This window comes from Bombus flavifrons, chromosome 4, assembly GCF_040668555.2.
Source record: "Bombus flavifrons isolate JBK064 chromosome 4, iyBomFlav1_principal, whole genome shotgun sequence".
Classification (NCBI taxonomy): Eukaryota; Metazoa; Arthropoda; class Insecta; order Hymenoptera; family Apidae; genus Bombus; species Bombus flavifrons.
In genome coordinates this window covers 7,325,395-7,342,670 of record NC_138445.1, presented here as the reverse complement: position 1 = coordinate 7,342,670, position 17,276 = coordinate 7,325,395, and the positions used below count along the sequence as shown (strand labels likewise).

The window sequence follows — 17,276 nt, the reverse complement described above, 5'->3', positions numbered from 1 at the left end:
GTTCTCTTACTGTGATAAGTAAGCCGTATACGAACAACGACAGCGTTAGATGTACAGCAATAACAGCAGGAGAAAATAAAATTCTTTATGCGAAAGAACATGAAACATAAGGGGTGACATAAAAATACGTTTTTGATGGATTTGTTATTCGTTTGAGAATGTTCCGATTCGATACAAACAGATATAATGATTCATGTAGTTACAATGAAACAAAAGTGCAGAATGATTTTCCTACTCGTCACTTTACACACGTAAAAAGAATTTTACGATACCTACTATTTATTTACGATACATCTTTACTTAAGTATAATGTCATTCGTATAAATTATTTGGAAACTATTATACAATAATTACGTGAGACAAGTGCTTCGCGCTATTTAAATACAGAAGTGGTTTAAGTTAATGCAGTTAATAAGTACTTTCAAAATTGAATTAAGGAGTACAACTCTGTTGTTTTCATCGCACAGTGTGCAAAGAGTTATGTGTAAAGAAAATGTGGTTTAATAAAAATTTGTCGTCATGTTATAGAATTATATAACGAGCATTAAACACCTATATGATAAACCTTATACTAAAAATTTGTTTCATTTCTTATTCTTTTTACTTCAGAAGATTGAATTTACATTAACAAGGTTCAAATTGCTATTTTATAAGGAATCAACGTTGTGGAGCATGTAGCACAATTTTCTGGAAATTAACCATTTTCACTAGGAAACATCGAACAATATGCAATTTATCGCACGAATTTGCACAAAGAAACACTGTCAAACTGATTTCTCGAAATTTATGCCGTTTCTACGAAGTACGTGCCAATGGCGTTCCGTTTCTCTTGGGATATGTACATTTCATATCGAACAACTAATTACTTAAAGCAACGTAAATGTCTCGTTAATCGTTGCTTATACAGATCCCACAGTTACCACTTTGATCATAATTTCCGCATTGAACATTTATTTGTTGCTGGTGCCTGAACCAAGTTACTTGATAAGTAAATAGAAGACTGAAAAATCATACATAATAGATTTCCTCGGTTTCTCTTTCGCTTTCATCATGACGCAATCGTAATCTTGACATCCTTAAAAGCTAATGATTCGCGTCGGTATTTTTCGTATTTCGTCGTAATTTCAGAAATTATATTTTCAAAAGTATACCTGAGGCCCGTGTTCTAAATATTTCGCGTCAGTAAGATTTTATTTCCGAGAAAGTGAAGTCTTTACTTTAATTCGTTGCTTTATAGAACTAAAAAAGTAAAAGGAAGAAGCAAGAACACGCTTAATCTAATCAAAATTTCGAACAACGAGTTACGAATGATTAAGCTGCGGATGTTCGTGCAAATTTTATATGTCAAAATATGTGAAACGTATACGAAATTGACGTAAAATTAAACGTGCCAAAGATATGTGAAAATATATTAGAAAATATATTGGAAATAGTACGATATAACCCTTTTCAAATTGCTAGATTACGTCTTATGAAATTTAGCGTGGAATTTTTGATTGTATAGCGTTGATCTATTTTCGGTATATTATACATTGCTACCACACACATACTCGTATGAATCGTTAAACAATATAATAAAGCTAAAATTGAAAATAGAGATACAAGTCTCGACTCGTTTTATCGGATTTTTACAGTGACAGTAGTTCCCGAGATACGACTTCGACCTTGCTATCTTTTAGATACATCTCGCACGTACGTATGGTACAATCACTTCGTGAAATTGAATGTACGATAGGAAGAACTTATGTTACTATTTAGCAAGCTATAAACGGATATAAAAGAACAGGCGAATGCGAACGATTTTCGAAGGTAATGATCAGTATAATCATTGCAAATAATTGTAAAAACATACGATCGTATAAATCGCTTTTGCCCGATAGTTTTTACATTCGGTTGTTCGTTTCATATTTTCTAAGAATTTTGTAAAAATATCGCCTTTACTAAAATTGCAACTAAATCGTAGAGGAACATTTTGATGAAAATAATTTTAATCGCGTTATAAGTACTGTATTAACAAGGGGATTTTTCGTTATGTACATCTTAAATAGGTATTTTCTCTATTCGTTGCATGTTTTGTCGATACTAGCTGGCAATAATGATATGCAAATAGGGTTGTGATAAATCATAGATCGTATTACACGTATTAACTTAGAATTACGTAAAGAAATAGTAATATTGAAAGACCAGGATATGATCTGGAATAAATCGGTATAATTAATGAGTTTCAGAAACCCATATTGACAAACCAATCAGCCTTATAACTGCTACCTCTGGTTTTGTTTCGAGGAATGTAATGACCTGTTTCGCCAAGTAATCGATTTCATCGTCGCGTACGCTGCCAAAGAAAGCCCGATAAACATCGACTTCGATCAACGACCAAACAATTTCCTGTCAATTTCTGCTCCACCCACTCTACAAGGACTTCTTTTGCCTTAGGCGTATTTATTGCAGGAAGCTATAAACATACAAACGTAAAAAATACTGGTCACGAACCTTAGTCCATCGTATATTACTATATTAATCACGTAGATATTTTTAATAACTCGACATGACTTTTACGAGTTTCTTTAGGTGGTAAATAAAATGAGATGAATATCTTGAATTTTATTCCACAGATCTATTTAATTCATACGGTATAAATAATTAAAAGCTACCTAATGTTTCAGATTTAATAATATACCGATCATGTGAGTGTTTATACATACAAGTGTTAATTTGCCAATTGATCACAACTAATTTGAATAATATAACTATTTTCGAATTTCTGTTATTTTTATCTAAGGACACCTTAAGCTTTAACGATAATAATAATAAACATTTATTACGAGTTTTTGCGTATAATATAAAACATAGATTTTTCTATCGCGTCGTATCAATTTAGAAGTTATATATTACAATATAAAATGTACAGGATCCGACCGATTAACACGTACAAGCGGACATAAAGTGATCCCCTATGAAAAAATAAAACTACAATTTTCGGGTATCAGTTTTCGAGAAAATCGATTTTGAAAAATCATCAAATATGCGAGCAAGAGACAAGTTCTTTAATCGAACATGTTCAGGCTTTGTTTCCTTCGAAACGAAGCGTCGAGCAAATTTTTATTCTACATTTTCCGCTTATTGTTGCACGTGAAATAAAGTCTCATCGATTGTCAAAATTCCTATCTTTACTTGGGAATTAGACGATCACAATCACGTATACTTGACAAGATTCGAAACTCATTTGTCATTTGCTAAAATGAAACCCCAACGCAATTTCATTTTTGTTTCAACTCACAGAATCGCCTTCACTTTATTTGTATCAGGAAATTTAAACCACCCTGTATATACCTACTTATTTTCGTTGTAGCAATTTACTCATAATCATCTATATACACTATATTTAAAAACGTATACAGATCGGTAATTTCAATGTTAAAAGGCGTACGAATCATTAAAAAATTCGTACAAAATACCTCGCATTTATTTGATACAGCGGAGTATCGGTTACCCGGAGTTCCGTATTATTCGAGATACTTCGAACTTCAGCATAACTTCACTTTCTCCGAAATTTCAACTCGAGGAGTACGAAAGTGTACATATGTATCGTGAAAGCAGTCAAACCTTTAACCGATCAAATAATTAATTACACCTAAATACGTGTACAACGTTACATCATCAAAATCTTTCCTATGATTTTATTATATTATACGATTTACGAACACTGACAGACTTTTCCGTATTATCAGAGTTTTCGATTATCCGAAGTATGCCCGATTGATCGAGATTCTACCGTATCTCAAGATGTTTTAAATCAACAATTTTTTTCAGAATATACGACCGTAATGTTCGAAAAATATTTCGTGATGACAAAGAGTTACACTTAGACTTTTATCTCCCTTTTATTTTACGATTTATAGAACCGTGAAAGTTTTATTTCAACATAAAGACCTGAAATAATTGCAGTATTGATCGAGATTGAGATTAGCAATGCCAGCAGTAGTTGACCATTCTGATTGCAATCGTTTGCCCCTAACTTTGATCTTAGATACTAAGCATCAGATAAATATAGTTTCTCCAAGTAATTACAAACTATGATAATTTGTCTTTTATAAACGACTGAAATAATTGCATGATAATGATCAACTACCGAATATGGTAAATCTACGATTCGATGTGATTTTACGCGGCAGATATCGAACCTATTATTCAGAATATTGCGGTAAACGAGAGTTCAGTGTCACTGACTTTGATCATTTTAATGTCGCAAACATCTGACGATAAGAAAAGATAAGTTGTGAAAATTTACACGATTAGTATCTTAAAAATTCTGAAACGGTAACAATACTATAATAAAATAGGATCGTAAATGTGGTACGCGTAAAATGCATCGAAAACGTCAGAACCAGGAACGTGCATGCCGCGTGAATCGACACACGCCAGTGAACCCGAAGAAAAGACTGACAATGAAAGGGGGTCAGATGTATGGTATAGGCGCAATACAGAATAATTTTGCACTGTTTACTCTTTAACTTCCTATTATCGATTCGATGAGAATTGAATCATACGTATTACTGCAAGAGAATGTTTAAGATAATATCAAAGGAGAAATAAAAAATTCGAATGAGCGCCATAAAATCGAACAAATCGGTAATTAATTTCATAAATATTAAAACTCTGTTCGATGTCTATCACAATGTTTTATCAAAATCATATTTGAACAATTGTACAATTCGTCGCAGAATTTGACATGCTGTGTATGTAATTTACGGATGCTATGAATCATTCAAAAAGATATTAACATCAGCCAGTGTGAATACCAATCATTTCCTCTCTTATGTAATTCATTTAATATTATAATTATATAAAGTTTCGATCGTGAGAAACCGAGTAGTATAAGCAACCCACAGATCCGCATTGGCACAAATGTGGTCCTTCGGCGAGAAATTCGATTACAGGTATATTTGTGTTTTATGTTATACGGGATACGTCCTCGGATAAGACTCGTATACTGTAACAAAGCGTTGAATTTAATATAACTTAGGTGCTCTTTAACGTCTATTAATAACGCTAAACTTTCACAGGTATTTCTAGAGGCTGTATAGCTATCATAATAGTTTATGTGCGCAATAAGAAATTAGTCAATGGTCCAACGTTAAGAGCAAATTGCCAGAGGAAAGGACACGTACCGTTACATACGATGGTAACCCCGTAGAAAAACCTGAAAGCGGACCAGATGCCTGCTGCGCAAAGGCCCGTGATAGGTATATGCACCTCGCTCGGTTCCTTGTGCAATCAACAATGAACAACTTGCAAACGATTGCAATATAACGTAGTACGAGGGACACGTGCAAACACCTTTCCTTACCCTTGGAAGAAGGAAGCCTCTGAACGAGATCGAGAATTATTGCGACCACTTTCCATCGCGTACAACGCAGATATGCAGTGACGGGTAAAATTCTGGAAATCTACATAAAAATTACGAAATTCTATTACGTAGAAATAAAACTTTTATACATTTTTTTCCTCTTATTCTCTGCAATTTCTCTTATCCGACATTTGGTAAATTTTTTATCATCTGTGAGCTTTTCTAAATAATTTTAATAGCAAAAGAAAATTATCTATAATATCTTAAAAATCTATCAGCGGAAGTTGGCATTTGTTATGTCTCAAATACTATACAATATAATAATACTATTTCAATTTCATATTTTTCTTACTCCGTTTGCATTTTGATTAATTTTACTTATACAACAACGTGAAATAGTGTAAGCAGTACTTATCGTTTCCTTTTTGTTCATTTGGCTTTAGATGTTTCGTTAGATTTTACTTGTGTTACTTATGTTATCACGTATTTACGAATTCCATAACATTTACGAAACATGAAACTATTCTAAAAGGTAGTGAAACTATGAAATAGTACGAAAATTCGAAACATCTTATCAACGAATAATTGGAAATTTAAATTTCAATTTGTTTACTGATTTTTCCGAATTTTTAAATATTTTATGATGATTTTATTTTTCATGAAATTTCATATCCTATCAGATGTTTCTTACTTATTTTTATTATTTATATCTTTTTAATTTCTATTATTTTAATAACACTAATTACTTAATAATACTAAAAGTAGCAAAGATGGTACGAGTGTGAATTGTTTAAAATCTTAGAATGGACGCGATATAATGAAAAATAAATTCTTCAATAAAAAAAATAATATTCTTCAATGTTAAACTCGTTTACAAGCATGCATCTCAAAGAATTTCATTTCATTTAAAGAACGTCAAAATTTCTACTTTCTACTTTGCAAAGAAATTTATTCGAAATACACAAGAAATGACTCAGCGCGAGAAAATCTAAAATCTTGCACACGAGTAACTCTGTAAGATTTAGATTGAAAAAATATTTATTTTCCTTTTCTATAAATACAGTTACTTCTAAATCTATTGGTATTATACCACCCATACCGAAACTAAAGAATGAAACGAAATATAAAAATATAAAAATAAAATAAATATCAAATGTAATAGATATAAAATTTCACTATATATGCGAAGCTTAGGAAGAGAATTTTTTTTACCTGATATCAACACATACAGTGGTTCATAATAAGTGGACAATATTTGAGGGGCGGATTCAGCACCTAAAAACAATAAAGAAAGTTGATATCAACATATGTCGTATTTCATCATGTTTACGATATATAGCGAGTTTTGTGTTCTATCATTTATCTATTTTGTGTATCTAATTGCTTTCACGTAAGAGATGCACAAGATAACTTCCCTGCGTTTCAATGCATAAATAGAGACGTCTTTTTTTCCTCGAGTTTGTCGAAAGTCTCGTTCAATCTTATAGCAAAGTACACATTTCAACACCTTCGATAGATGTTGAGTATACTATGGATTTCAAGTATTCCCACAAATAAAAATCCAAGGAAGCCATACATTGAATGGGGAATCATTTTGAGTGTCTCTCGTGAAGGTAATCAAATACGTCGTAAATATTCTAATATTATATTCAAGGGAGGAAAGATTAATATTTTTAATTACGAAGTATATAAATTTAAACATATGTCAGTAATTAGGATATTAGATGTTTGACTCGACCAAGAGTAAAATGATATAGCCACAGAGGACATCCATTTAAACGACAAAGTAAAAGATATGTGTTTCGACTCATCGATATCGTATCTTGGATTTTCCCAATTACGTGTCCTATTTTGATACAATTAAATATCGCGTAAAACATTATAAATGCAACCGGAACCAGGACCTCATTAAAAGAGAATAAAAAAGGAAGGGTGCGCGCGTGCACGTGGCACGAAGACTAGATTTCGTAATTTCTCGGTTACACATTACACTTGCACGACAATTCCGTGATTCACATCACGGCATGGTTATGCCGCGTAACGGTAGCGATAAATTATTATTCTGTATCTATAGAATCCAGCATGTCATCGTTCACCGGCTAATTTTAACGAATGCATGCGAGATTCATCTAACTGCGACATAAAACGATAATCGTTTTTCGTATAAAAGAAAGACTCCGATATAATGGAGTATCATATCGTTTCAGTCAACGACTTCTGTTCTAACATGTACAGAGAAATATACGATTGTTCCATCGGCAATTCTTTCGTTTGTTTTTTATTTGTTCGTTAGTAAATCGTTAATTTTTTTTTTTTTTTTTTTTTGGTTTATTTCAGACCGATCGGAATTCGAAGGTGACAAGCATAGGACCAACGCCCACATACTTCAACTATCGTTCCGACCATCGATCATAATGAATTAACAATTCTGACGCAAGAAACTTGTACTTCTCTTCTGTTACAAATATTAAACGTACGTGTTCCGAAACTATATTTGATTATGGTCAAATACTCTACTATACCCTACTATACATATAGCATTATAGTACATCCGGATCACACGATCAAATAAAAATTGTACTAACATAGATATTACATTTTACAGTAATCGCTATATATACGTTCTTAAGAAATGTACATGAGTCAGAATATAAAATTTGATTACTGACCGGAATGCAAACATTATCGATATCAGAGAAAAGGTGAACGTAGCCTTTCTCCTCGCTTTAATTTCACACTGGCGAGGTACATAACCATTCATGTATGGTATTCTCCAACGTGCATTTATGTTAAATAACGTTTTTAAAAGTAGCCTCACTGAAAACATTTATCATATGTGTTATGATTGCGATAAGTCTTCGACATCGTCGCTGATTATGGAATTCTGTCAATACAATAAGTGCAGCCAAAACGATATCTTGCGTAAACATAAGAATTTAACGAAAATGAACATTGTTTGAAGTTAAATAAAGATACTTGGACGATGTTAATAAATTGTCAATGATTTACCTTGCGTTCGTAGAAATATTAAATATTGTTTCGTAAAAAGTGATACTACATTAACTGTTGCTAACTACTTATCGAATGCAATTTGAGGGAATTGAAATTACAAATTTCTAGATAACACAAAAGAAGCTTGCTATAGAAACTTAACAATTTAAAGGCTTTATTTAATTTTTTACCATCCACTTATTAAGCATCAAGCGAGTTCAGACATTGTAACTATTGATTCGAATTAGAAATCTCTGTTTATTGCTTTGTAGCAACTTTTGCCTATACAACATATAATTTTGCACCGAGAATTTCTAACAGCTTCTTCAAAATAAACAAATGATCTGAAAGCTGTTTGCAAAGATTCAAGTCGTTAATGTAGAAGTAAATAAATTTAGTGGAATAGTAGCAAACGAAAATGTGGATGAAAATAAATGTCAGATTCTCAGTGCAGGAAGGGTTAAACCAATACTCGAATAAAGTATCGTCGTATCTGAGCGCGTCTGACCATGAGAACCACACCCGTAATATGTACTTGAATACCCGTGGTGCCAAGATACACAAGTTCTCTAACCGTGTACCGTACTGTGTAACTTCAGAAACACAATAGCGTTTATCGTCATTCGAGTATTAATAACATTGTTTCTGTGATAAAACGAAATATTCATCATTTTTGCAGATTATTGTCGTTGATGGTGCACAAAGGGACGAACCTTCTAAAGGGGATCATCTATCTGTGCATCAGCCATCCCGAAACAGTTTCAGTGAACTGCGCGCATAAATTTTGTTTACGAGGCTTTACGTGCGAATTCGCAGTAAGTCCAAGACGGAAATGTCACAACGACCACACCCCAAATGACATTCAGAGTTCGACGCTCTGGACAAATCTTTGCTCAACTATAAATTATTTATGTATCCATATGTGTGTTACAAAATATTTAAATTACTTTTGACTGGAACATGCACACACACACACACACACAAGCAGACAGCGCTTATTCCTGTTTAAATGATTTGTAATTTAACTCTCTGTTCACTTTAGTTCTTAAGACGGCGAATCTTTATATGACTAATTTATTTCCAGCATGCGGTAAATTAAAAAAGAAAATATAACAATCAGATTTAACTACACATAACAATACATCGATATTAGGACTATTGTAACTCCAAAGTGATAGCAGTTGGCCTTCGCTTATGGGGGAGTGATCAACTTTTCTTAAAGTGCTTATAGATGTATATCGATTGTAAAGACATTTACTCTTGCAAAAGCGTCATGATGTATACTAATTGTATTGCAATTTGAACACGATATATTATAGTATGCTTCTTGTAATTTGTGCATTTTGATGTTTCTACTTGCTGCAATAGAAAGCTAATTGTAAGCGAAACTATAAGTAATTTATATTTTTGTATATAGGAAACAAATATTGTTATGTTATGTTTTTATATATTTATTGATATCTACGCCTTACCTACTACTTGTTTCGCTTTTATTGTTTTATAATAAAATTAAAATAAAAAAACGTTAAAAGAATTATATTTTAATAAACAACTATATTATACGATAAACTAAGTATTTTATTAGATTTTTTGATATATATTCTATTATTTGTAATTGTATTATTTTTATTAAACATAAACCAATAATTGTAAATAAATTTTTCTCACAACAATTCTTTGCAAAAATTTTAATGATTCAAATTAGCAAATGAAAATTAAATTTTTCTATTTCATAACAGAAATAGAAACAGATTAATTTAACACTTAAAAACAACTGTATATAAATACCGATTAAAAACCTCTATGAAAAAGCTTTGTGTACTTAATATAATTTTCAACGAATATAGATATTCTATTTCAATCGATTTATAGGTAATTGAACTTAAACTTGAAGATAATAATTTTGATGTTTAAATCTTCATGCTTCTAATAATTGAAAAAAATAATTTTACATAGAGAATTATGTATAATAACATATTTTATTTAATTGAACGTGTGCCTTAATATAGTCATTAATTACAAAATAGAAAAAATAAATATACATTTGGCAAATCTATCTGGTATTTTTCCTTACATTATAATTCAAGAAACTCATCCAACATGTTTCCTTAAAAATTAATATGTTAGGCGCAAAAATGTTATAAATCCCACCTAAGGATTAATTTCTAAGTTATAACATATTCAAAGATATGTGTAAAGTTGTCCTTACAAGTTTAAACACTACATTTTACTTTGATAAACCTAATATAATTGCCTTAAATTTTTCAACAGTAAATTTATATTTATTTTCAATTATATCTCTAAACTTATTGAATCATCGACATTAATGATTAGTATATAATTGAACAGTGTTAGAAAAACAGAAAATCCATTTAGAAGAGTAAAACTTTACAAGGACAACTTAATACTGACTAATAACATATCTATTTTGTATTTAAGTATAAGTTAATATATGTTTCCTATCCTAAGACATAAATCGCATGTATAAAAAGATTTTCATTAATTTTAACGTCATTCTTTATAATAATAATTGCTACAAATTTGTACTTACAATAACTATCAAATTTAAATTAAAACTTACCACCTTTAACATATTCTACCGCAATATTGAATATAAAACGCTTTCTAAAAATAATGAATAATGATCTTAATTTTGTTCATTTCTTCAGTTATTGAAAGAATGCGTTTGTGATTTGCTTCGAAAGATCTTAAATACTAAAATTGAAAAATATGACAAAAGCATTCTCTCTTTGGTTCAACAATGATGCCCAAAAAAGGTACACATACGAAATTGAATTATAAAAATTACAATTTTTATACAATTCTTATATTCTTATAATTCTCTATATTATATGTATGTATATATTCTATGTATATAGAATATGTAGCACTTAAAATTATTCATTAAAATTAACATAATAAAATTTGCTTTAACTATCATCCATTGTTTAAAATTGTTATAAATGAATAAAAAATCATTAACTGAAGTAGTTTCTAAGTTTATATAAAGTTGCATTGATGAAATAAAACTTCAATAATCATTATTATATTTAATCTATTTTATATTTTTTAACATATATGTAACTGATATTTATATGAACTAAAGTAAGAGCATCTTGAATTCTCAATGCACATATAAAGCGATTTTATTGTCAGTATATGCATGAATTTTGAAATTGCATTGAAATTCTTTCAATATTTATACTTTTTAAAAAATGTTTTAATTTGAACTGATAATCTCCTAATAATTTTTCACTAAAATATTTTTCTTTTCTAATCACTAATTTATTAATAAGACGAATAGACGAATAGATACAAAATTACATATACTATGATCAATATCATTAATATTGAGAAAAGCGTATTTTTAATCAGATATCACAAAATATAACACTTTTCAGTTTTATCACTATCCTTTTCTTACAAACAAAGGAATACAATGAAGATATTGTGTCTTGTATTACTTTAGTAATCATATTTTATGACTAATGGTAAATAATATTTATGAAAAATTAATACATGACAACAAATCCATATATCAAAATATAAACAAAATTTTTGTTTTTTGATGATATAAAGAGTATCATGCAGTAGAAATTCTGGAATTAAGTATCATCACTATCACTTCCTTGCTGTTCTTGAGGTTCTTCTTCCATTGGAGGAACAGTGTCCATATTTCTATCAAAATAATGAGGATTCCAAGCTGGCAACCACCTATGTATGAACCACCAATGTACAGATAATCTACCATGATTACATTCTGCTCTTTCGCATCTACCAAGAAACTGACAAATACCAGTAACACTTCCACTCTGATTTCTAATGCAGGAATCGTCACACGTATGTTGACGTTCTGTTGAACGATTAACTGAACAAACAGAAGGATGCGCAGTGGAAGAATTATGCGAAGAAAACATAGATCTAATGTTTGATGTACTAGGTTCATTATTTGATAATGTACTAGATGCTGATGCATTTGACGTCGAAGCGCCAGGATCTACGTTATTGAATAAATTTCCTCCACCAGTTGTACTTCCAAGAGCTGAAACGCAGGGTCTACCAATATGAACTGTAGCATACAGTGGATTATTAACTGATGGACTACCTCTACTAATCCAATCAAGGTATTTGCTAAATTGCGCAGCAGAGTTAGAATTGGGTAGAACTTTCCCTCTGCAAGAACAATTATTAGGATTTCTACAATGACATTCCGTCCTCGATGATTCAGCAGGTCGGCAAGATGTAACAGGCAGTTTTACATAAGAGTATTCACCGCGGCAAAAGGGGCATCGACAATTCCTTGGTAACTGATATATGTAATGTCTAGAATTATTTCCAAATGCATCTTGATAACGTAATCTATTATGCAAGTTATGGCAATGATGACACAAATATCTTGTATCTATATGTCTACAAAATGAACACATGCAGTTATAACCAAATGGATAAATGGCACGTCCAGTTGACGCGTAAGCAATATTTTCTGTCGAAAAACAGTTACGACCTAGCCTACCTAATCTATTCTGACAAAATTGATTAGATAATCGCGATGAATCTAGATAAAATTGTCTTGGCTGATCATACTGATTTCTAGATTCCATGTCGTTTAAAAAACTTGGAATATAATGATTTAAAATATGGTATTTATAGCAACGAGGATACGTTCTACTACCACAAGAATACCGGTCGTCTATTCTTTCATATGTGTGGTCATCCTGATTATTTTGGACCGTGGGTTCATTATGAGCAACTTCATTATTATTTTCAGTATTTTCATCATCGTCGTCGTCGTCATTATCCAATCTTTCATAAATATTTTCTTCTGGTTCCTGTAGTTGTCGACTGCGATTGTAATTATGAACTAAATCTACTGGATTTTGATAGTTTGGATTGAGATTTGAGTGCATTTGAACCGAGCCACCAGGTCGATTTTGGAAACCCCGTGAACCACGACCTATGTTCTGATAGCTGTCATCTCTTTCTTGATTATTCCTATTCTGATTCATAACTGCAGCAGCTACCTCACCATTTTCGTATCGCTGACATACACAACGCAGACCTTGGCAGTTATGCCCAGCACCACGATATTGCTGAAGTACATTCTGGTCTGAATTCTGGACTTGGATACCGCTGGGCCCGGCTTCCCGTGATTGATCCGACGTTTCGGCACCCGGGTCTGTATTTTGCTCTAATATGTGCCCAGCGGATTGTAATCCTCACATCGATGTTGTAGACGGCATGGGTTTATCGATTATTGCTACTCCTGCATAACTGCGACCAATTCCCATAGAAGTTGGAAGAGTTGTCCAAGTATCCGTTCTTGGAGAATATACTTCTACTGATGCCAGACTGGATGATCCATCATCACCACCGACCACATACAAAAGACCATTTAGCGCAACTACACCTAAAGAACAAAAATATTTTTCATACTTTTGTAAGAAAGAATTTAACAGTTTTAACAGTTTCTTTTTCAAAAATAAAAGAGGACTCCATATTATCTTATGAATTTTGTTTTATCTTAAAAAATACAAAGAGTTTTGTAACTTTATAACTTTCCCTTATAAGAGAAAACGAAGAGTATTAATATATTTTTGGAATTTTATGCTTCATGAGGATATCTCCATCAATTCTCATAACTTAAACTAAAATAAAGGTATTTACCAGCATTTCTACGACAAAGAGCCATATCACTAACTGGAGTCCATTGATTAGTATCTGGGTTGAATGCTTCTACACTTTTCCTGACCAGTGGACCATCATGTCCTCCTACAGCATATAAAATACCATCTAAAACACCAACACCAGCACCACTGCGACGTGCCGACATATCAGGCACTGGTTTCCATTGATCTTTTTCCGGATTGTAACATTCGACACTAGATAAACATTGTCTGGATACCCCATCATAACCACCAACCTACAATTAATAATTTTCAATTTTAAGTATTTAAAAGTAATTTGCAATCATTTTTATATCGTCTAATTATTTAATCGATTTAGTTTTATTAATAAGCTTACAGCATATAATAGTCCCTTAACAACACCCACACCAACACTACTTCTACGTGTTGACATTGGTGCAATTAACCTCCATTCGTGTGTTCTTGGATCATAAACTTCAGCAGAATTAAGACCAGTTGATCCATCAAATCCACCAACCTAGTATTTTAAAATAACAAAGAAATATTGATAAACAGAATTAACAACATTGCATATATGTAATATATAAACTATTTACAGCATATATGCAATTTCCAAGGACTGCTACACCAAGCGTTGATCTTCTTGCCTCCATTTCTGGGCAAGGTGACCACTGATCTGTAGCTGCATCATAAATGTCTACTGTTCGTACTCTAAGAGATCCATTAAATCCTCCAACAGCATATACACGGCCACCAAGGACGGATAAACCTATATGTTAAACTTCATATAATAATTTATAGAAAATAAACCTATATGTTAAACATTATATAATAATTTATAGGGAATCATTATACATTGGTTTCATTTAAAATATGGAATGTTATTTACCAGCTCTACAACGACGTGTAGGTAACTCAGAGACTTGGTACCACTTCTCTTCTTTAAAATCATAACATTCTACACTTCTAATTGCTTTTGGAGCTTGTCCTCCTACAACTAATAACACTTTTGGTAAACCTCTAGGTTGTCTAGGTTTTGTACGAGGAGTTTTGAACAATGATTTTTGTTCTCCTTTAAGAAGGTGATACTTTAAAGCTTCGATCAAAAAATCTTTACCTATAATAAAATGAAAAATCTATATAGTTTAGTCTCTTACATTAAATTATGACAATAAAAGTTGTCACATCTTTATATTTGGCATACATTTTGTCACTTACATTGTAAATTTGCTTTAAGAAGTGGTTCTTCCTCTACACGTTGTACTAAATATTCTTGAGATAATAAAGGTAAGCGTACATGTTCCATTAATCGTGCTAAATCAGCTTGTCTTTTTTCTAAATCATGATGTACCCATGATATTACGCATTCATACACTTTTTCTTCAGAAGGTACCATTAAGCAGTCACTGCAAATTAATTTAGCTACTTGTTGTGGTGCTAATGTTAAAAATTCTTCACCATCCACTACTTCCCTATATGTAATAGAATATTTATAGTTAAAGTAAAAAGATGTTTTGGCTATGCAGAAATAACAATATTTTAGTACTTACGAGAAATGTTGTTCAATGTAGCTATCTGCATGTGATAATAATTCTAGACAACCATGAAGGTCAGCAAATGCACGAATTCCTAAACAATTTGACGGATGTAACTGAGCTTGTAAGAAATCACAACATGCATCTCGAACATCAGTTAGTTGCAAAAGATTTGCAGCTGGTAATAATACTTGTACATTATCTTCAGTTACATGAACCTCTGCAGAATATACATAATCTACTAGTAATTCAAGTGCAGAATAATCTACACCTTGTAACGTTATCCTTTCTTGATCTCGTTCCTCAAAACTTGTAAACATAGCATAAAAATAAGGACTGCAAGCAGCCAGAACCATTTTATGTGCAGGTACTTCTAAGCCCCCATCTGCCACCAAAATTACGTCGCATAATAAATTTTTCCTAATAAATAATTACATTATTTTTAGTATTAAATATAGGTCTATAGATGATAAAAATAATCCAAAAAGAGGCTCTGATGTAATTTTCTCTTTTTTGGATTTTTATGACACATCTTTTATATTATAGTAATACAATACATATACGATAAAATAAGCAGTATATATTTCTTACTTTCGCATTTCATTAATAACATCAAATGCTCGATTTGTATGATGATGATTTCTATATGGTGGTTTATCTTTTCCACCTTCACGGGGTATGTGTTTTTGTGAACTTTCATCCAAAGAATTTTGACTAGCGTATCTGAGTAACAAACAACTACAAGAAAATAACGTTTTATTACTTCAAGAAAATCAAAATTATAAAAGACAAAGATTTGTTTATATTTATTAATCAGAAACCCCATTTAACATATAGATATAGAAATAATGGAAAATATATTGTAAAATTATGACCTCAAGAATATCATAAAATTATGAAAATTGAATATGTGTAACTGAAAGAAATATCGTGTAATGTAATCTCACCTTCCCTTGTTTTCAGAACCATCGTTATTATTGGAAGCATTTTGCACTTGATTTTGTCCCGCGGACTCCATTTCGGTTATTTAATTTCTTAATAAAGCCGAAAAATATAATTCTAATAGCTTAATTAATGACACAAATAAAGTCCCACTTCATGTGTACAAATATCGATTCACTGAATCGAACAAACATCGTCAAGTGTAGAATCAGCTGTGAAAGAAACGAAAACGACGCTTCCGATTTTGTTAACAGCTTACACCGAAACGCGAAGCGACATTTACAGATATATATCGCGTAATATTGAACCGATAAGATAAAATAAAGAATTAAACAAAAAAAAATTTATAACTGCCAAAATGTCAATAACAATACTCCAATAAAGGATATAAACATGAGAATCAAACTTTCTTATTCAATTCTCGAACGTGATTTGCTGGTTTCGTTAAAGCAAATACTCGATGGTGTCGACATCTACAACATACTATATGAATTATTTTGCTTTTTTAAAATTTTCATTTGATATTTATTTATTAGTGTTATTAAATTGATAATTAATAATTGCATATATAAATAATAATACAAATATAATTTAGATACACATATATAAAATATATGAAAGAAAAGTAGATACAAAAGTAGAATATGAATATAGTTTTGGAGTAAAAATATTCGAAGATACATACATACATAGTATGCGCATACGTATAGTATGAACGAGAATCTGATGTCATTTATTTGAAAATTGAGATATTAAATATAAAGTTTATCTTTAGATTTAAGAAATTCATTGGAAACTTTCTAGTCCTGTTAA

At 31.3% G+C, this 17,276-nt stretch overlaps 3 protein-coding genes across 3 annotated transcripts; 1 reads left to right on the top strand and 2 right to left on the bottom strand.

Annotated features, from left to right (window-relative positions):
• Window positions 1-4,908: 4,908 nt before the first annotated feature.
• LOC138179094 (uncharacterized) lies at window positions 4,909-10,008 on the top strand. The gene is given in 8 exon segments (XM_081833729.1): window positions 4,909-4,940; window positions 5,027-5,066; window positions 5,145-5,185; window positions 5,187-5,292; window positions 5,294-5,429; window positions 7,688-7,716; window positions 7,719-7,823; window positions 9,021-10,008. Coding segments are annotated over 8 exon segments (591 nt in total). The 3' UTR covers window positions 9,123-10,008.
• Window positions 10,009-10,404: 396 nt separating this feature from the next.
• Window positions 10,405-13,347, bottom strand: LOC138179325 (uncharacterized). Its single transcript, XM_069111992.1, has one exon. The coding sequence runs from the start codon at window positions 13,345-13,347 to the stop codon at window positions 11,947-11,949; it is 1,401 nt and encodes a 466-aa protein (XP_068968093.1). The 3' UTR covers window positions 10,405-11,946.
• Window positions 13,348-13,557: 210 nt separating this feature from the next.
• Window positions 13,558-16,903, bottom strand: kel (kelch protein). The gene is made up of 9 exons (XM_069111991.1): window positions 16,469-16,903; window positions 16,113-16,259; window positions 15,537-15,941; window positions 15,205-15,458; window positions 14,876-15,103; window positions 14,583-14,755; window positions 14,363-14,503; window positions 14,006-14,261; window positions 13,558-13,748 (listed from the first exon to the last, which is right to left on the bottom strand). The coding sequence occupies exons 1-9, from the start codon at window positions 16,537-16,539 to the stop codon at window positions 13,558-13,560; spliced, it is 1,866 nt and encodes a 621-aa protein (XP_068968092.1). The 5' UTR covers window positions 16,540-16,903.
• Window positions 16,904-17,276: the final 373 nt, after the last annotated feature.